A 22,260-nucleotide genomic window follows, 5' to 3' on the forward strand; every position below is an offset into this window, starting at 1 on the left:
GCTGGAGCACCAAGAGCCTTTCATCCACACGGCTCAGAATAAAAGGGAGAAAGAAAGAAAGAGAGGGAGAGGGAGGAAAAATAAAATAAATTTATTAAAATAATAAATTAAAAAATTGTTATTAAAAATAAAAAATATTAAAATGTAATAAAAAAAAAAGAAAGAAAGAAGAGAGCAACCAAACCAAAAAACAAATCCACCAATGATAACAAGTGCTAAAAAGTATACTGAAAAAAAAAAAACAACAAAAAACCAGACAGATAGAACCCTAGGACAAATGGTAAAAGCAAAGCTATACAGACAAAAGCACACAAAGAAGCATACACATACACACTCACAAAAGGAGGAAAAGGAAAATATATATATATCATTGCTCCCAAAGTCCACCGCCTGAATTTTGGGATGATTCGTTGTTTATTCAGGTATTCCAAAGATGCAGGGTACATCATGTTGATTGTGGAGATTTAATCTGCTGTTCCTGAGGCTGCTGGGAGAGATTTCCCTTTCTCTTCTTTGTTTGCACAGCTCCTGGGGTTCAGCTTTGGATTTGGCCTCATCTCTGCGTGTAGGTCGCCTGTGGGCATCTGTTCCCGCTCAGACAGGGTGGGGTTAAAGAAGCAGCTGATTAGGGGGCTCTGGCTCACTCAGGCGGTGGGGAGGGAGGGGTATGGAATGCCGGGCGAGCCTGCAGTGGCAGAGGCCGGCATGACGTTGTAACAGCCTGAGGCATGCCATGTGTTCTCCCGGGCAAGTTGTCCCTGGATCATGGGACCCTGGCAGTGGCGGGCTGCACAGGCTCCCGGGAGGGGCGGTGTGGAGAGTGACCTGTGCTCGCACACAGGCTTCTTGGTGGCAGCAGCAGCAGCGTTAGCATCTCATGCCCATCTCTGGGGTCTGCACTGATAGCCACGGCTCGTGCCCATCTCTGGAGCTCATTTAGGCAGTCCTCTGAATCCCCTCTCCTCGTGCACCCTGAAACAATGGTCTCTTGCCTCTTCGGCAGCTCCAGACTTTTTCCCGGACTCCCTCCCGGCTAGCTGTGGCGCATTAGCCCCCTTCAGGCTGTGTTCACGCCGCCAACCCCAGTCCTCTCCCTGCGATCCGACCGAAGCCCGAGCCTCAGCTCCCAGCCCCCACCTGCCCCAGCAGGTGAGCAGACAAGCCTCTCAGGCTGGTGAGTGCTGGTCAGCACTCATCTTCTGTGTGGGAATCTCTCTGCTTTGCCCTCTGCACCCCTGTTGCTGGGCTCTACTCTGTGGCTCCGAAGCTTCCCCCCCGCCACCCCCCCGTCTCCGTCAGTGAAGGGTCTTCCTGGTGTGTGGAAGCTTTTCCTCCTTCACAGCTCCCTCCCAGAGGTGCAGGTCCTGTCCCTATTCTTTTGTCTCTGTTTTTTCTTTTTTCTTTTGCCCTACCCAGGTATGTGGGGAGTTTCTTGCCTTTTGGGAAGTCTGAGGTCTACTGCCAGCGTTCAGTAGGTGTTCTGTAGGAGTTGTTCCACATGTAGATGTATTTTTGATGTACTTGTGGGGAGGAAGGTGATCTCCACGTCTTACTCCTCCACCATCTTGAAGGTCCTCCTGTCTGAGAAATTCTTGATCCCTTCTATTCTAAATGATAGTCTTGCTGGGTAGAGTATCCTAGGTTATAGGGTTTTCCCTTTCAGGACTTTGAATATATCATGCCACTCCCTTCTGACCCACAGAGTATCTGCAGAGAAATCAGCTGATAGTCTTATGGGGGATTCCTTGTAACTGACTCTGTTTTTATCTTGCTGTCTTTAGAATCTTTTATCTTTTAACTTTTGCCATTTTAATTATGCTATATCTTGGTGTGGGTCTGTTTGTGTTCATCTTGTTTGGGACCCTCTGTGCTTCCTGTACCTGGATATCTGTTTCCTTCTCTAGATTTCAGGAAATTTCAGCCATAATTTTTTTCAAATACATTTTTGATCCCCTTTTCTCTTTCTTCTCCTTTTGGCATCCCTATTATGCATATATTGGAACACTTTATATTATCCCATAGGTCTCGTATACTGCTTTTTTTTTTTCCATTGGTCTTTCTGTCCGCTGTTTTGATTGAGTGATTTCCATATTCTATCTTGCAGATCAATTATTCATTCTTCTGCGTTATTCAGTTTGCTATTTTATTGCCTTTACCTCAGCTTTTATCTTGGCAAATGCATTTTCTAATTTTACTTGGTTTCTCTTTATAGTTTCTAGTTCCTTTTTACAGTAATCTGCATTTCTATCAATAGCCTTTCTTAATTCCTTCAGTATTTTTATTACCTCTTTTTTGAACTCAGAGTCTAATAGACTAGATAGATCTATTTCATTGTTCTTTCAGGGTAAATTCTCTTGATATTTTAATTGGGAGTGGTTCCTCTGCTTCTTCATTTTACTTATATTCCTCTGACTCTGTGAGTTTAGGAGAAGCAATTATCTGTTGTGGTCTTGAATGGCTGTTTTTATGTGGGAGTGTCCTGTGTAGCTTGCATGAGTCTAATATTTTTGGTTTGAGGGCTGTTTTTAAATTTTTTCCAATATTATAGCTTGCTTTTTATCCTCTTAACGGTCTTTCAAAGGGCAAACGCTGTTATTTTGATAAATTCCAACTTATCAAGTTTTCTTTTATGGATCATGCTTTTTGTCCAGTTCTAGATTCTGAAGATTTTCTTTTTTTCTAAAAGTTTTATAGGTTCATGTTGTGCAGTTAAGTCCATGATCTATTTTGAGTTATTTTTTTGTATAAGGTATGAGTTTAGGTCAAGGTTCATTTATTTGGCCTGTGGATGTTTAATTGCTGCAGCAAGATTGGTTAAACAGGCTCTTTCTGCTCCATTGAGTTGCTTTTGCATTTCTGTCAAAACTAGTCAAGGATATTTGTACAGGGTCTGTTTCTTGGTTCTTTATTTGGTTCCATTGATATGTATGGCTATTCCTCTTCCCATACTATATTCTCTTAATTATTGTAGCTATATTAAAGGTCTTTAAATCAGATAGACTGATTCGTTCCATGTTATCTTTCTTTTTCAAAATTGTTTTTGCTATCTTAATGCCTCTGTATATATATTTTAGGATAATCTTTTCTATATCTACAAAAAGTCTTGCTGGGATTTTGATAGGAATTACATAAAACTTGTATATCAATTTGGGAAGAACCGACATCTTTACTCAGTTGGGTTTTCTAATCCATGAACATGCTATGTGTGTCATTTTTCTGTTTTGAATTTCATCTCTTTATTATTCCCTTCCTTTTACTTGCTTTGGGTTTATTTGGCTCTTCTTTTTATAGGTTCTTACAGTTGGAGCTTATTGGTTTGAGATTTTTCCTCTTAATGTATGTGTTTAGTTCTATAAGTGTCCTTCCCAGCCCTGCTTTAGCTGCATCCCACAAATTTTGATATATTGTCTTCATTTTCATTCGTTTCAGTATATGTTTTTATTTCCTTTGAGACTCATGAATTGACTCATGAATTGTTCATAAGCATGTTGTATAATTTTCAAGTGTTCGTGAGTTTTTCTGTTATCTTTGTGCATTGATTTCTAGTTTGATGCCATTTGTGGTAAGAGAATATGCTTTATATGATTTAAATTCTTTTAAGTATGTAGAGGTTTGTTTTACGGCCAGGATATAGTCTATCTTGATATATGCTGCATGCATACTTGAAAAGAATGTGTATTCATCTATTGTTGAGTGGAGTACACTATAAATGCAAATTAGATTTTGTTGGTCAGTGGTGTTGAATTCTTTTACATCCTTATTGCATTTCCATTTAGTGATTTGATCATTTGTGGATTTGTCTATTTCTCCTTTCAATTTTTGCTTCACATATTTTGTAGTTCTATAGTTTTGTGCATACACATATAAGATCACTATGTGTTCTTAGTTGGTTGACCTTTTTATCGTTATATAATGTCCCTCTCTGTCTCTGGTAATTTTCTTTGCTCTGAAACCCACTTCGTCTTATATTAACATAGTCACTCCTGCTTTCATTTATTGTTTTCATGATATGTTGTCTTTTATCCTTATACTTTCAGCCTGCCTACACTGTCATATTTGAAATGAGTTTCTTGTGGACTGCATATCACTGGGTAATATTTTTAAATTCACCCTTCTAATCTCTGTCTTTTAATTGTTGTATTTAGACCATTTACATTTAATGTAGTTATTGTTATCTTAGGGCGTAAGCCTGCCTTTTTGTTTTGTTTTTTGTTTCTGTTTGTTCTCAGGTTTTTCTCATTGTTTTCTTTTTCCTGCCTTCCTGTGAATAATGTGAATATTTGGGGGAATTCCGTTTTTATTTATCTGTAGTGTTTTTGAGTGTATCTTTCTGAATAGGTTTTTGAGTGGTTACTCTAAATATTACATTACATATGAATAACTTATATCTCATGGTGTAATTTTACCAGTTTGAGTGGAGTGTAGATATCTTATCTCCCTTTATCTCCCTTTACCTTCTAATATTTATAATTGTCTTAAATATTTCCTTTATATACATTTAGAACCATATCAATGTTATAATTTTTGCTTCAATCATCAGAATATTTTACAAAACTCAAGAAGAGAAGGAAATCCCATTATATTTACCTGTACATTTGTTCAGTATGTTACTTATTTCCTGATGTTCCTCCTTTAATTATTTTCTATCTGTTGAGAAAAATTCCATTAGCCATTCTTTTAGTGTAGGTCTTTTAGTGAAAAATTCTCTTAGTTTTCCTTCATCTCAACATTTCTTGAGTTCTCCTTTATTTTTGCTGGGTGTAGGATTATGGGTTGACAGTTCCTTTCTTTCAATAATTGAAAACATTGTGCCACTTCTTCTAGCCTCCATAGTTTATTTTTTTTCATATTTATTTATTTATGTATTTGGCTGTGCTGGGTCTTAGTTGTGGCACGTGGGATCTTTGTTGCCATGTGCAGGATCTTCATTGCAGCATGCAGACTCTTAGTAGCAGCATGTGAACTCTTAGTTGTGGCATGCATGTGGGATCTAGTTCCCTGACCAGGGATTGAACCTGGGCCCCTTGCATTGGGAGCGTGGAGTCTTAACCACTGGACCACCAGGGAAGTTCCATAGCCTCCATAGTTTTTGATGAGAAATCTACAGTAATTCAAATTGTTTTCCCCTATAAATAAGGTGTCATTTTTCTCTGGCTGCTCCAAGAGTTTTTCTTTTTCTTTAGTTTTCAGAAGTTAAATTTTGGTGTATCGGGACTTCCCTGGTGGTGCAGTGGGTATGAATCTGCCTGCCAATGCAGGGGACACAGGTTCAATCCCTGGTCCAGGAAGATCCCATGTGCCGCGGAGTAGCTAAACCCGTGCACCACAACTGCTGAGCCTGCGCTCTAGAGTCCATGAGCCACAACTGCTGAGCCCAGGCACTGCAACTACTAAAGCCCGCATGCCTAGAGCCTGTGATCTGCAATAAGAGAAGCCCGTACACAGCAACAAAGAGTAGCCCCCGCTCGCCACAACTAGAGAAAGCACGTGCGCAGCAACAAAGACCAACACAGCCAAAAAAAAAAAATTTTTTTTTTGGTATATCTTGGCATGGATTTCTTTGGGTTTATCCTGTTAGTGGTTTGCTCAGCTTTTTGATCTGTAGGTTTATGTCTCTTGCCAAATTTGGAGTACCTTTGAGTACCTTCTCAGCCTTGCTGTTTTCTCCTCTCTTCCTGGGACTCTGATAATATGAATGTTAGATCTTGTTTTATAGTCCCACAGGTCTCTGAGGCTCTGTTCATTTTATTTCCAGTCTGTTTTCTCTCTGATGTTCAGGTTGGGTTATTTCTGTAGTTCTATCTCTTCCAGTTCATGGATTCTTTCCTCTGTCCCCTCAATTGTGCTGTTGAGTTCAGCCACTGAGCTTTTAATTTCAGTTATTGTGTTTTTCCATTCAAAAATTTCCCTTTGGTTCTTCTTATTACCTTCTATTTCTTTCTCTCCTTCTCTGTCTACCCGCCCCCCACTTTTTTTCCCCCACTGAGGCTTTATATTTTCTTGCATTTGTTTCAAGTGTGTTCGTGTTTGTTGAAGCATTTTTTATCATGATTGTTTTAAAAATCTTTTTCAGAAAATTCTATTATCACTGTCATCTCATTGTTTGCATTTACTGATTATTTTTTCTAATCAATTTTAATCTTCCTGGTTCTTGGTATGATGATTTATTTCTGATTAAAACATGGACATTCTCATATTATGTTACGAGACTCTGGATCTTATTTAAACCTTCTGTTTTAGCTGACTTTTTGTAACTGCTGTAGCAGGCGTGAGACCTCATTACTGACAGATGGAAGCAGAAGCCCAGGTTCCCCACTTGGACTCCACTGACACCAGAGGGGAGGAGCTTCTCATTCCTGCTGGACAGGTGTGGGAGTTTCACCTCCCCATGTAGCCTCCACTGATACTATGGTAGAGGTGGTTTCATTACTGCTGGGCATTGGTAAAAGTTCTGACTCTCCACTAGATCTACTCTGACACCACCATAGTGGGGAGGGGGAAAGACACCTCATTTTTGTCCAGTGGGTGTGGAAGTCTAGGCTCCCCACATGGTGTCCAATGACACCCAGGGGAGGGGGTCTTTACAGGCCAGTGGGGATGAAAGTCCTGACTTGGTACTTGCCCTTCTTTGACACTACCTACAAGGGGGGGTTGAGAGGCCTCATTATAATCTTATAAGAGTGGAAGTCTAGACCCCTCACTCTGCTGCTGCTTATGTGGGTGGGAGTGGAGCCACTGTTTATCTGTAGTGTTTGGCTGGAGTAGTGCAGTTTTTATCTAAATGTTTTCTATTTTGGTAGGTCATCCTTTTCCTGGTAGGTCTTTTGGTCGTATAGTGCAGGCTTTTATTGTCTTCTTTTCTTTTTTTCTTGGTCTGTGTCCATTGGTGTTTCTATGTTGGTGGCTTCTTCAGCTCCAGTTCTTGGATATATGAGGCAAAAAGAAAACCCAGGCCACTCACCACTGTGTTGTCATTTTTTGGCTCTTGAGGTCCCTAGCTAGTCTACCTTCTTTTCTCCACCTTTCAAAGTTATCTTATATTTGTTTTATATGTAATGTCTAGGGTCTTTAATTGTTTTTAGTGGAAGAATAGGGAAAATACATTTACTTCATCTTCCTGGAAGTGAAAAATCTCTCCAATTTGATTTTGATTTGCATAATCTTTCTCAAGAATTTTCATCATTCGCAGATGGAATACCAAACATGAGATTTATTCCTCCATGTTTGACCTCTGACCAATGTTTGATCAGAGGTACATTTAAGAGATGTAAATCATCTTGCTAATATGCTATTGATTAGTAATCCACCTATATACCCTATTAATTTTCACATAAGAACAAAACAGTTTAATTTCCAGTCTTATAATTATATTCAGATTTTATATCCTTAAGCATGATAATTCTGCAGGCTGTTCCAATACGTTAAGTAGTCTTTCCTTAGTCGAAACTTGGATTGATACCTAAAATGGTTTAGCAAAGGTGTGATCTTTTCATTCTTTGCTTATTCTTACTCTACCCTGTAATCATGAAATAGTATGTCAGTGTGTTGAGCCAGTCAGGTAAGGGATATAGAAAACAGAGAAAAGGCAGCCATAAAGAAATAAGTTGTAAGAGCAAAAAATACCAATTTTGATGATGTTAAATATGTAGTGAGATCATCTGTTAAGAATAGTTTTGCTTTCGGCTTTCCTAATTTTTCTTATTTCCACCTATACCTATATTAGATACTTCTGGAAAGTGTCCAGCCCAGGCAAAGTTTTCCCTTCCTGGGAACTGCCTCTAGATCCACAAGGGTAGGGCTTCAGTCAGCCATGTTTGCAACTATTTGACCTCTACCCACTGGAATAGTTGCCAGTCAGATTATCTTTCCTATAATTTAGAATTGAGAATGACAGATAGTGAGTCAGTGTTTTAAGTGAAACTGCTGTAGGGTACAAATTTGTGAGTCAGGGGTGTGAAGACTTTTCTGCAGAGAGAGAAAAGCAGAGACTGAAGATGGATGGCTTTCCATTCCCAGTTCCAGGCCTTTCCTGAATCCTGCCTGAATTCATTCTCTCCCTTATTTCCATGAATAGCCTTATATTTTCTTACAATTCTATGTTAATGCTTTTTGATTAAGTTAGCTTGAATTATTTTGTTACATGTAACCAAAGAGTTCTTAATTAATAAAGACTACCATTTATTTACACCTTCAGGTTCTGGCCAGACCACAATGAGTACATGTCTAGGTTCAAAGTATATAAGGAATCTCTTGTGACGATAATGCCTAAAAATCAAGCGATGGCCGAATTGTCACCTCTCAGACCCCTTGCTTATATCCAGATTCTCAACTTCTCAGTTTCTTTGCCTAGGTCCATTGTATTTTGTTATTAATTTTCTGATTTTTGATTTTGCTGATATTATCATACTTGATCCCTAGTTTGCCTGTACTGTTTGCTTCTCTCATATTAGCTGACCTATTAGGTTCAATTTCTTTCAGGCACTGCCTTCCCCAGCATGATAGCTATCCCATCCCACTAGAAACTGCCACCAATTGCCTATTTTTGTAGTTTTTATTGACTTTGATGATTATACAGCAAAGAAATAGGCATTAATAAAAATTTAGAAAAAAATCAGGAAGAGGAGTATCATACTCTGCCAATACTTTTTCAATGGTTATGATAATCACTGTTGAGAATATGTGCTTCCAGAGTTTTTTCTAGGTATATATGTGTTTGAGTATGTACAGTATGCACACATTAAATATATATACATAATCTATAAGTGCAACCATACCAAATCAAACTGGTCTGCAGCTTTTATTCACTTATATATTGTGAACATCATTTCATGTTAAAATATACACTGATATATTTAATAGTTACATAATCTTTCACTTTATGGATGTACTATAATTTATTTAAGCAATCTTCTATTGTTGGACATTTAGATTCATTTTTCTTTTTCTTTGGCTCTTATAAGCAATACTGAAATGAACATCACTACAGAAATCTTCTAGCCCTTTTCTAGGTTTTTTTTCCTTAGGATCAGTTTCTAAAAGTGGAATTTCTTAGTCAAAATGAATGTAGATATTAAGGATTTTTCATATATTGTTGGATTGCCTTCCAGAAATTGTACCCATTTATAGTCCAACAATCAGTGAATGAATTCTTCCATTGATAGACAAAAATGAAGAGAATTTCATTATTGTTTTAATTTTCACTCCTTGGATTTAAGTGAGATCGAACATTTAAAAATGATCATTGGCCATGTTTTTTTTTTTTTCTTTTGTGAATTTCTGGTTCATATCCTTTGCCCATTTTCCTATTAAAATATTCATAATTTTATCATTGATTTGTAGGCAGTCTTTGAACATTAAGTATATTGGTCCTCTGTTTTTCATTTATATTATGAAATATCAAAGCATACTGATGAAGGACTCTGCAGTCAAAATGTCTAGTTAGGGTTGAATCCAATTGCTACCTATTGGCTGTGTGACCTTGAACAAATTGCTTAACCTCTTTGTACCTCAAGTTCCTTATGTGTAGAATATAAAATGTGTTTGTGTGTATAAACACAGAATAGTGTGTAGCACATAGAAATACTTTATCAAAATTTGTTGATAATATTAGTATTATATTTATCGTTTTCAGCTTGTCATTGTCTTGCTTTTATTTATATGAGTTTCCTTTTGGCCTTAGTGATGGTTCTTTTTTATAATCTTGAAAAGAAATCTGGTCTTATCCTTCCTGCTTTCCTCTGAATATCAATAAGCTGAAGTAGCTCCGGTTAATTATTTCTAATTCCAGTTGCCCCCTAGGATTATAAGGTTTAAACACCCCTAAGAAATTTCAAGTCAGGCTGTGGTCATACTTTATTAATGCATACTTTATTCATAGATCCAAATTAATGAATGGTTTCATGTAAACAAACAATCAAATAAGGCCTGAAAACCTGCTCCTTCACATATCCAATGTTTTCTTGAGGCTTTGGGCCTTTCTCCCTTTGTCAAACATGGTGTAGCTGTCAGTATTTTTAAGAGCCTATGTTTGTTTCTTAGGATAATGAATTTAATAAGCCTTGTTTCCTTATAAAAGAGCGTATGTATTAAATAGCTAAGAATGACAAAATTGTATTGACTTACTTATGTTGGATTTCTTGGATTGAGTATCTGTTTTCTCTGAGTAGTTTGCACATTTTTAGTGCTTTTCATGATGGGGAGCAAATACTGCAATATTTCTTGAGTTTCAGCTGTTTTTTTATCCCTGTAGATTCTTTTTTCATCATCTGTCCAGTTTACTCCAGGCTTCTTGCTTTGGAAAGATGGACATTCTTTCATATTGCTTTTTAAGTTGTACTGGAGATCTGGGGAGCAACCATAAAAATATGTATAGATATATAAACTGAATTGATTAAGCAGTTATATATTGAGCATTATCTGCCAAACATTCTATCTAAAAATTCTTATCCATCTGAAGCTTATACTTTAATTATGAGGCAGAAAATAAGCAAACAAATAAGATATCTATGTCAGATAATAAAAAATTTACAGGAGAAAATAAAGCTGGGAAGGGGAATAGAGAATTCTTGGGGGAGGGGCTGATTTCTGTTCTTAAAAAGGTGTTCAGAGAAGGCCTCCCTGCGAAGCTTCCACGTCAAAGGAGTTAGGGAACGAGTCAAGCAGCTATCAGAGGGAAGAGCGTTCTAGGCAAGGGGAATAGTAAGTGCAAAGGCCCTGAGCTAGGAGCATGGTAGTGTGTTCAGGGAACACCAAGATGGGACAAGTGACTAAAGCAGAATGAACAAAGAGAAAGATATAAGGTAATATGAGCTCAGATAGGTAACTTGGACTTAGTTCACATAAGACCTTACAGGCCATTGTAAGGACTTTGATTTTTACTGAGTGTGAAATAGGGACCCACTGGAAGGCTTTGAGGAGTGTCACATCTGAGATTTGCTCTAAGAGGATCATGCTGGTTGATGAGTTGAGAACAGATTGAACAGGGGTAAGGGTAAACAGGCAGGGAGATCTTTTAGAAGGCTACTGAAATAACTTAGGAGAGAGGATGGTAGCTTGGACCAGGGTGGTGGCAGTTGCCAGAAGGGTGAGAAGTGAGGGGGGGAGGGAAGTATCCTGAATATATTTTGGGATTTTCTAATGAATTAGATGTGGGGTGAGAAAAGAAGAGTGAAATCAGTGGTGGCTCCAAGGCTTCTGTTTGAGGAAATAGAAGGATGGAGATATAGTGAAAACTATGGTAAGAGCATGTTAGAAATCCCTTCTTTATTAGATGATATGAAGGAATTATTGTTTATTTTGTTAATTGTGATAAGAGTATAATAACATTAAAATGTGTAGAAAACTGTTTTAAAAAATAAAGTTCATTTTAAAAGTGTTTATTCCACCCCATACCCATTAGGATGGCTATTGTCAAAAAACAGAAAATAATAAGTGTAGGCAAGGATGTGGGGAGATTAAAACCCTTGTGCAGTGTTGGTTGGAATGTAAAATGGTGTAGTCAATATGGAGAACAGTATGGTGGTTCCTTAAAAAATTGAAAATAGAATTACCATATGATCCAGCAATTCCACTTCTGGGTATATTCCCCAAAGAACTGATAGCAGTGTCTTGAAGAGTTACTTGTACATCCATGTTCATAGTAGCGTTATTCACAATAGCCAAAAGGTGGAAGCAACCCAAGTGCCCATCGATGGATGAATGGATAAGCAAAATGTGGTATATATACAATGGAATGTCATTCAGCCTTAAAAAGGAGGGAAATTCTGACACCTGCTACAACATAGATGAACTTTGAGGACATTATGCTAAGTGAAATAAGCTAGTCACAAAAAGACAAATACTGTATTTGTCTTCCAAATATTTGATTCCACTTATATGGGATCCCTAGAATAGTCAGTCAAAGTAGGATAGTTGCCAGGGGCTGGGAGGAGGGAGGAATGGGCAGTTGTTGTTTAATGGGTATGGCGTTTCAGTTTTGCAAGACAAAAATAGTTCTGGAGATTGTGTGCACAACAGTGTGAATGTACTTAACACTGCTGAACTTGACACTTAAAAATAGTTAAGATGGTAAATTTTATGTCATGTGTATTTTAACACAATTTTTAAAAATTCAATATACAGAGGTAGAGAGAGGGGGAAAAAAGAACCCTAAGTAAAGCCTGAAGGAGAATAGGTAGACATTTTAAAGGATGTAGCAGTGTTACTTATAATTATGATGCCTAAACTGATATGTAGACAGCATAAGAAAAAGTAGAATACACTTAGAATAAAAGCAAGAAATACATTATGCTTTGTTTATCTAGTTAGAGATATACACTGAACTATTTATGGGCAAAACAATATGATTTGCTGACTTTGCTTTAACTACTTTAGCAAAAAAAAAAAAAAGCAGTGGGAATATAGATGAAACAAGAATAGCAGGATGCTGATAACTGTTGAGGGTGGGTGACGGGCACCAGCGGTTCATTATTCTATTCTACTTTTGTTTATGCTTGAAATATCCACAATAATGTTTTTAAAAAAGGAATTATCCATTAATAAAAAGAAAGGAAACAGATGACTAAAGCACTCACTGAATTAAGCTAGACTTGAAAGACAATGATTGAGGGTATGTATGATTACAGTATCTGGCAGTGCTGGCAAATAAACTGAATTTACCTACAGTCTCTTGAGAAGCCATTCCTAGGCCATTCAACAAATACTCACTGAATCATTATTATGTATCTGGCATTTTGTTTGGTTTGGTAAATAGGTATGAAAAATATAGTCCTTGCCTTTAATATGCCAACAGTTGGGACTAGAGAGAGAGAAGTAAAGCATCAATTAGAATATATATCTATAGAGATAAGGCAAGGTACTTAATAAAGGACTGCTGAAAAGGGACTTCTAGCCATACTTAGAGCTGGAAAAGGAAATATTCCTAATTCCTAATTAATCTGAGTCTTGATGCATAGCTATTTCAGCTAAGTAAAAAAAAAAAGGGTAGTAATCTAGATAGTGGGACTAACATGGCACATTCAGGAAATCACAAGTATGGTTTAGAATGACTAGAAATCAGTTAGGTGTGAATAAGTTGTTCAAAACTAGAGATCTTGTCTGTAATAATAGTACTTTTGGGAGATTTCCTGAGACAGGAATAATTTGTGACTGGTAGATGCTTAATGTTTTAAAAATGGAATTGTTAGGAGGCCATTGAAAACTTTATACATGGAAGTGATATAATTAGATGTGCATTTTTGAAAGATCACACTGGCAACCAGGAGGATGACAGGTTGAAGAAAAGTGGGAGTTGAGGCAGAGAGACAAGTTAGGAGGCTAATGCAGTAATTCAAGGGAGGCAGAAAGGGAGTCTGAACTAAAGGAGCAGCGGTATGATGAAGAAATGCAGAGTCAAGAGAATCTTTGAGGGCAGATTGATAGAGCTTCTCATTGTTGGATACCAAAGAGATGTAGAAGATTAGGATATGTCTTGGGCTATTTTTTAGGTAACAGGAGGACGGCAGTATTATTGACTGAGAAACAGAATGCAGCAGGAGAAAGAGATCTGCAGTGGGCAAATTGGATTAGAAGTATCTGTGAGGAAAAACAGAAGGATAATTCCAGTAGGCACAGTATGGAATTCAGAAGAGATGCCTATATTGATGATTAAAAAAATATGATTATGATCAGCACTTGTTTGTGGAAGCTACAGGTATAGATGAGAGCGCTCAGAAATAAAGTATGTGGTGAGAAGAGGAGAGACCAAAGGATGGAATACTGGGGAAAAGCCCACTTAAAATTCAGGCAGAGGAAGTGAAGGCCATGTAGGACACCAAACATGAATGGGCAGAGAAACAGGACTAAAAGAGAGAGAAGTTCCACATATACGTCTGTTGGAATTGCTCAGTGAATGAAGGGAGAGAGAGTTTTAAGTCTCTGGAATTAACCAACAGTAGAGAAGTCAGGTATGATAAGAGCTGATGACTTTGGAAATAATTTCATTGTTAATGGTGAGAAGCTAGATTGTAGTAGGTGGAGAATTATACAGGTGAGGAGGTGAAGGAAAATTTATAGCCCTAAATGTATATATTATAAAGAAAGGGACAACAGCAAAAAATAAGAAAAGATAACTCTCTCTGAAATGATTTACTTCAGTGAAAAAGAAGATTGTAGAATTTTTATTCGTATGTCATCAAGATTCATCAGGACATGTTAAAAGATAATATAACAAAAAAGCCATGAGAATCTCAGCTCAGGGAAGATGGGAAAGATGAGAAACAAATTTTAAATTAAGCAGTGTGGTGGCAGCAGTGGGGAAAACTGAAAAACAAATCTCCCCGTTGCAGCAAAATTCTGTAAATACTGTCTCCAATTTCTCTCCTCCTATTTTAAAATACACTTTAATTAGACTTGTACCTCTGTCATTCTACTGAGATTTCTCTGATCAAGATCCCACATAAAACCTCCATGTTGTAAAATCCAATAGTAAATCCACTTGACTTAATCAGAAGCATTAGACTTGGCTGCTTATTCCCTTCTCTTTGATACACTCTCTCACTTAGCTTCCAGGATAACACATTCCCTTGCTTTTCCTCCTACCCCAGAGGGGGCTTCTTAGTCTTCTTTTGTTGGGTTCTTACTCTTTTCCTGATCCATCAGTGTTGGAGTTCACAAGGACTTGCTCCTTAACCCTCTTCTATATCTACACTCACTTAAATCTCATCCAGCTTCATGCCTTAAAATACTATCTATAGGCTGAAAATTCCCAAATGTATCTTCAGCCCAGATCTCTTCCCTGAATGCTGGACTCATATATCCAACTGCCTATTCAGTACCTCCACTTCAGTGTCTAAAAGGCATTTAAAAAGCAACACGTCTAAACTGAATTGCTGCTCCACTCCGTCTTTGCCATCTGGCGGATGATAATTCAATCCAGCTAGTCGGTCTGGCCCAACACCCTGGAGTTTCAACAGTTGTAAATACCTTTGAGACCGTTACCATAAACAAGATCTAGAAAAGATCATCCCTAAAAGATTCCTGATGCTCCTTTACAGTCCATTCTTTCCTTCCTCCCTACTCTGTCCCTTCCTACTCTAGGAGACCTTTATCTACTTTTTGTCTCTATAGATTAGCTTGCATTTCAAATAAATGTGATTTCATATAGTATTTACTTTTCTGTGTCTGGCTTCTTTTTCTCAGCACAGTGATTTTGAGATTCATCCATGTTGTGTGTATCAGCTCATTACTTTTTTATTCTATGATATGGAAAGGGCATCAATAACAAGGAGGTGATGGGAATAAGGAAATTAAATTGATTTTTCAAGGCTATATTAAACAAACAATTTTCTTCTATATTCAACTTATATAGAAATTAAATAAGACAAATACTTTACAGAGTCAGGAATAAAATGGCTGTCTATCCTCTGTTTATAAAAAGTTCCCATAATCCAAATTTCATAGAATTTATCAATATTAATGATGATACAGTGAAAGCCACCTTTGTATATAATATTAAAATCCTAAACAACAACAAAAAAGAAAAACCTTCTGTTGGTATCCTTGTCTTCTCAGTCCAAATGGGAGTTTGTTTGCTCATAGGACTCTTCAAGGATGTCACTTTGACACAGTTTCCATACAAATCATTGATTCTGGGCTGAATTGTTTCCCGGACTGGCCTCTCATCGGTTTCTAAAAAATATCTTTGTTGGTCTTTGCTAAGCCTCCGAATCATAGTTTGGGAGCTGAAAGAAATTGGGTACTCTGATTTCAATGTCAACAATGAACTATCTAATCAAGAGTAATGTAATGCCATGTTATATCTGTATTTTACATCTCACAGTATGCAAAGTATTGTTACAGATATTATCTTACTTGGGGCTCTCACCAGTCCTGTGATACAGGCAGGATGGCCAGTGTTATCCCCATCTTACATCAGAGAGGGAATGTAAGGGAATGTTAGGGAATCAGAGAGGTTAAGCTATTTGCTCAAGATAACACAGCTAATAAGAAGGAGGGGCAGGTCTAGAATACGTATCTTCTAACTCCAGTACTTTTTCTATTACCTTCTCTTATGTTGATATATTATTTCATTTCTTTCCATAGATATGATAAGTAATATATTTTAAAAGTTAAGTCTTAGTTTAAATTAATCAATTCTAGATCCAAGTACAGGTATGGCCAAAGATGGTTTCTTAACCTAATTTTCTAGGTTTTGGGGGCAAGAGAGCCTACATATTTCAACAGAACCCATTACTGAGCAGAAACCAAGTTCTTAGAAAAGAGGCCAAGGAAGGGAGAACAGGCATACCATGTTTCCTCTGTTGTGCAAATTCAGTCTATTCTCAAATACTTACAAATCCACTGTTCAGGTGGTTGTTCATATCATTATCCCTAGAGATAGGGAAACTTGCCAGGGGGGCTAGTGGTATAATTACCGGTTTAGACAAAACTACAAAGTTTATCTATGTTATCCCTGACTTCCCTTTCTATTCCTTTTCCAGTTTTTAGGTACTAGTATAATCCCTACGGGACCAATGATTCAATTGCTATTATAGATAGTAAAACATTTGATAGTATTCATTCTAAGTAACTGTTTTATGCCAGAAGTATTTCTATTTAAAAAGAGAAACTCAGATAAAGCAATGATAATTGCTTAGAAATAAATGTCTAACTGCAGATGTTAAGGCATCCATTAGGGCTACTTTAGGGATACTGAAATCTCAGAACCATTCAAAATGCATCATATGTACACTCCTATGTATAAAACTGACCTAGCCACAGACACTGTGTAGACTATAAGGAGACAATTAGCAATTGTTATTAAAATGTCACTTTTAGCTGTTACTTTAATTCAAAATAAAAATCTTATAAGACAGAGGAAAAGGGAGTAAGGTAACCTGGTAGAAGAAATCAAGTGTAGTTCTCCTACCTCAAATATCTTTTTAGAAGCCAAGAAGGGGTTTGTCCAGGTATTTTTGCTAAAAAAGAGAATATACCATAAAATTTCTGAACTTAGGTTTTAAGGTTAACAAAACAATTTTTTTACTTTCTTCACAATTACCTCATTCATATATTTAATGGCTAGCTTGAGTTTATCTTCAATTAATCTGACATTATCTCATTCAGACATATGAAATATATCAGTGCATACTTCCTCTGGAAGCTTTTAAATGAAACTGTTTCAAGAGAAGAGCAAACAGTAGAAATACCTGTCCAATAATTATCAAGCATTTCAGAACTGAATTCTGCATGTCAGGCTCTATGAAGGCCATCTACATGTGTAGTAGGGTGACTAACTTTTAGAGCGCCAACTCAAGACACAGCTACACCAGACCAAAAAATTAGTACAATATGTAATAAATACTTATACACACATGATTATTATTTTAACATAAAATATAAATTAGGCATTTATTTAAAATTATATATTATTCTGTATTATTTGCTTTTTTGTTACATAAATGCCATTATTTAAGAAAAACAATAGGACTAGTTAACAGTGGCAATTAGTAGTTATTAATAGTGGAACCAATTAAACAAATAGTATGTGTGAGAATAATATAACATTATAAATAGTTTTTTCCTCTGATACAGATTTTAACTCTTTATAGGATATTTACATTTTATAGGCCATATTATGTCTTCTTAAGATACATAAATATAAGACCTTTAAAAAGTTGAATGTAAATACAATGGGGCTAATTAAACAGACATTACTTATAATTAATAAAAATTGACGTTTCTTTATGTCCCATGATAAAGTAGGATATTTTTGCTCTTTGTGTGTCCTCTTCCAATAATACTTCTCTGAACTGCCTGCAGCCTTCAGGATATCCTTCTTTTCTTTTATGTAGTGGTAAAACTGAATACATTAAAAGTCAAGGCCTCTGAGTTCTGCTCTTATGAAGCCCCACATTACACTGACCCCTGGTGGCAGGCCAATGCAATGACAGCAAGTTAGATATCCTGTCAACAAAGGAATTTGAGCATGGAATGTGACCTTACTTATTAGTAATAGCAGGTTTCTAGACTTGTAAGGAATTAGTTTCCAGCTTTACAAAAACTTCCATCCACTTTGTATCTACAGGCTTAATTTAGTAGGCTGGCTTTTGGGCATTTGGTCCTTTGCATCCTTAAATTCATCATGTAGTGTTCGCCATGTCTAAAATGTCCACTGTTTTTAGATACTCTGAAGCACACTGGATATCATTGCAAGTTAAACTTCTCTTCCTCAGGGAATAGGTTTTTAAAGCACAGAGGTAATTCGAACTTAAACTGAAGGTGGATTTCAAATAAATTACAGTTTTTAGTGCTGTTTAACTTGGCTGCCCTTTCTGGTGACATATTTTTGACTTCTGAGTCAGTCTTATTTCCCCCTAAATGTCATTTTTTTTCACTGTATGAGTTTTTGTCATAACCTACACATAATGTCAAACAACTGAGGTGCAGTTAGTTCATCCTTTTCTATGCTCCGTATGACCTCTTCAAAGGTCATCAAACAGAATTAGAAAAAGAGCATATAAATTGTTTTACTGTAGCCCTTTCCTCTATTCCCATCTTCTAACTATTTGCAAATTAGAGAAGGCCATTCTTCTTGTCCCACATATTGAAAATGTGATTTAATGGCAGACCAACATTTTAATGTGTTTTCTATGGCTGGGAACAATGATAGCCACCTTGTTGGCACAGGTCTAAGGAAACTGCCCTCTTTCATTTCTATAAAGTCGAAAATCTCATTAAGTGCTTCTGCATGTTTTGAGGAAACTAAAACATAACCAAAAAATTTCATTATGAAAGCCTCATTATCACAGGATAGCAAATCACACTCTCTTTTAAATACAAGGTGTGCAAGACATTTAGGAGATCAGATCTTTTTATTTTCTTTGGTAAGAAGTTGATAGACTGAATGAAATTTGCAAAAATATACATTTTATTTTTCATTGTCAGCCAACCATGCAGATAGATGAGCAAAGTCTAGTTTGTCTTTGGAGAACATATTGACAATATTTGGTTTGATGTTTTCTGTGGTTTCATTAAAATCTTCATAGAAATCAAGATTCTTTGAAACCCCATTTTTCAAATTAAAGTACCTAATAGCCAGAGGAAATGTTTTCTTTTTTATTCAATGTATCATGTGGTAACTGTAGAAAACATTATTGTTGGTAAGATCTGACAAAATGAGCTTTACACTCTAAGAGTCCAACACATCTGTCATCAAAATTTCCCCTTTGGTTAACCCACAGGGCATTTTAGTGGCAAACTCTGAATTAGGAAATGTAATTTTACTCAGCTTCATCAAGCAGTCAAGGGAATTATCTGATAATCAGTGTTCATTCATGTCATGTGCCCAAGCGAATCCACCAGCTATTATTTTTGACTGAGCATTGGTGTCTTTTTGAGAGGTGAAAAAAATTTCAATTGATTTAGAAGTACTTCTTGCTTCTCTCATTTGGACTTGTGAGATTCAGTCTCCTTCATGACGATCAATTCCAAATTCTTTTCTCTAAATTGTACACTATGCTCTGTTTTGGTTATTTATCTCCCTAACTAATTGTATGTGTCTATGAAGGTTGCTCAAAAAATTAAAAATAGAACTACACTATGACCCAGCAATTCCACTTCTGGGGATATATCCAAAGAAATGAAAAAAAAAAAAAGATCTTGAAGAGGTGTCTGTCCATGTTTATTGGAGCATTATTTACAATAGCCAAGACACAGAAACAACGTAAGGGTCAGTCAATGGTCGAATGGATAAAGAAGATACGGTGTGTGTGTGTGTGTGTGGTGTGTGTGTGTGTGTATATACACACACCCGCACACATTCACACACACAATGGAATATTATTCAGCCATGAGAAAGGAAATCCTGCCATCTGGGACAACAGGACCTTGAGAGAATTAGGCTAGGTGAAATAAGTCAGACAGAGAAAGATCAATTCAAAGATTTTTGTCTTTGTCTTTGGTTTTCTGAAGTTTGAATATGATGTGCTAGGTATGTGTGTGTGTGTGTGTATACATTATAGGAATTCCTATAATAGCCTTGTTTTTGTCTATCCTGTTGTCTTTGGGGTTCCCTAAGCACCACTTATCAGATAGAATACGTGTCTGGCTTGCAGCTCTTTTAGCTGTAAACCATTGTTCTTATACTGGAGTCATGTTGGTGTGGTGGTAAGGTATGGGGAAAGGGAACATTCTATAATCTTATTAAATCTTAGTCTTTTAGTGGGTCTGTGTCCCTGGGCTGTGACCTTACTTAATAAGCATTTCTTAGCTTTTCTTCCCCCTACCCTTCAATGAGACAAGAAGGCTAGAAGGGGCTGGCTCTGGTAGGGGGAGGAAGAGTAAGCATTGCTAACTATCCAGAACGTTCTCCCTAACAAAGGTCTACTCTCCAAATCTAGCCCTTTACATGCTGGAGCTTAAAGCTAGCAGTCCCCTTACTATGTTTACATTGTATGTCTATCTTTTCTTCTAAGAGTAGTTTCAGGTTTTACATTTAGGTCTGTCACCCATTTTGAATGAATTGGTGTAAGGAATGAGTCCAACTTCATTCTTTTGCATGTGAATATCTAGTTGTCTCAGTACCATTTGTTGTAAAGGCTGTTTTTTTCTTCATTGAATTGTCTTGGCGCCTTTGTTGAAACTTAATTGACAATAAATATAAGGGTTCACTTCTGTATTCTCAATTCTATTTCATTGATCTCTATATCTGCCATTATGCCAGTACCACACTGTTATGATTACTGCAGCTTGGTGGTAAGTTTTGAAATTGGAAAGTATGACTCTTTGAACTTTGTTCTTCTTTTTCAAAATTGTCTTGGTTATTCTCGTCCTTTACATTTCCTATGCATTTAGGTTTAGCTTGTAATTTCTGTTTCGGTAGAGATTTTGATAGGATTGCATTGAATCTGTATATCAATTTGGTGAGTATCGCCATCTTAACAAGTCTTCTGATTCCTGAATGTGGGGGAATCTTTCCATCTTCTTTAATATATTTCAACAGTGTTTTGTACTTTTCAGTGTACAAGTAACTGTTTTTGTTAAATTTATTTCTAAGTATTTTATTCTTTTTGATGCTTTGTAAATGGAATTGTTCTCTTAATTTCATTTTCAGAGTGTTCATTGCTAGTATATAGAAATACAATTGATTTTTACAACATATTGAGATCTAATTCACATACCATACAATTCACCCATTACAGCTGAGTTTTGCATGTTGATTTTCTATCTTGCAACCTTGCTGAACTGATTATTAGCTCTAGTAGGTTGTGTGTGTGTCTGTGTATGTATGTTCCTTAGGATTTGCCACATACAAGATCATGTGTTCTGCAAATAGAGGTAGTTTTACTTCTTTCCAGTCTGGATGCATTGTATTTATTCTTTCCAAACTGCCCTGCCTAAACCTCCATTATGTCGCATAGAAATATTGAGAGTGGACACCCCTGTCTTGGTCCTGACCTTAGGGGGAAGCATTGTCTTGTACCATCAGCTACGATGTCAGCTGTGGGGTTTTTGTAGATAGCCTCTATCAGGTTGAGGAGCATCCATCTACTCCTACTTTACTGAGTTTTTTTTTTTTAAATCATGAAAGGATGTTGGATTTTGCCAAACATTATTCCTGCATGTACTGAGATGATCATGTGCATTTTGTTCTTTTTTCAATTAATGTGTATTACATTGTTTAATTTTATTTCTTTTTAATTTTTATTGGAGTATAGTTGATTTACTGTGTTGTGTTAGTTTCTGTTGTACAGCAAAAGTGAATCAGTTATGCATATATATCCACTCTTTTTTTAGATTCTATTCTCATATAGGTCATTACAGAGTACTGAATAGAGTTCCCTGTGCTATACAATAGGTCCTTTTTGGTTATCTATTTTATATATAGTAGTGTGTGTATGTCAATCCCAATCTCCTGATTTACCTGTCTCCCACCTTTCCCCCTTTGTAACCATAAGATTGTTTTCTACATCTGTGACCCTATTTCCGTTTTGTAAATAGGTTCATTTGTACCATTTTTTAAGATTCCATGTATAAGTGATATCATATGATATTTGTCTTTCTCTGTCTGACTTACTTCACTCAGTATGACAATCTCTAGGTCCATCTTTGTTGCTGCAAATGGCATTATTTCATTCTTTCTAATGGCTCAGTAATATTCCATTGCATATATGTACCACATCTTCTTTTTCCATTCCTCTGCTGATGGACATTTAGGTTGCTTCCATGTCCTGGCTATTGTAAGTAGTGCTGCAATGAACCTTGTGATGCATGTATCCTTTC

At 36.6% G+C, this 22,260-nt stretch overlaps 1 protein-coding gene across 1 annotated transcript in view; it reads right to left on the bottom strand.

Annotated features, from left to right (window-relative positions):
• Positions 1–22,260, bottom strand: part of AGBL3 (ATP/GTP binding protein like 3) — a 98,545-nt gene that overhangs the window by 11,047 nt on the left and 65,238 nt on the right. The window contains 5 exon segments of the mRNA XM_036864084.1: positions 10,123–10,343; positions 12,658–12,707; positions 12,709–12,796; positions 15,523–15,719; positions 16,907–16,955. Coding sequence (XP_036719979.1) covers positions 10,123–10,343; positions 12,658–12,707; positions 12,709–12,796; positions 15,523–15,719; positions 16,907–16,955 — 605 coding nt within the window.

The sequence above is a fragment of the Balaenoptera musculus genome, chromosome 9 (genome assembly GCF_009873245.2).
Source record: "Balaenoptera musculus isolate JJ_BM4_2016_0621 chromosome 9, mBalMus1.pri.v3, whole genome shotgun sequence".
Taxonomy (NCBI): domain Eukaryota; kingdom Metazoa; phylum Chordata; class Mammalia; order Artiodactyla; family Balaenopteridae; genus Balaenoptera; species Balaenoptera musculus.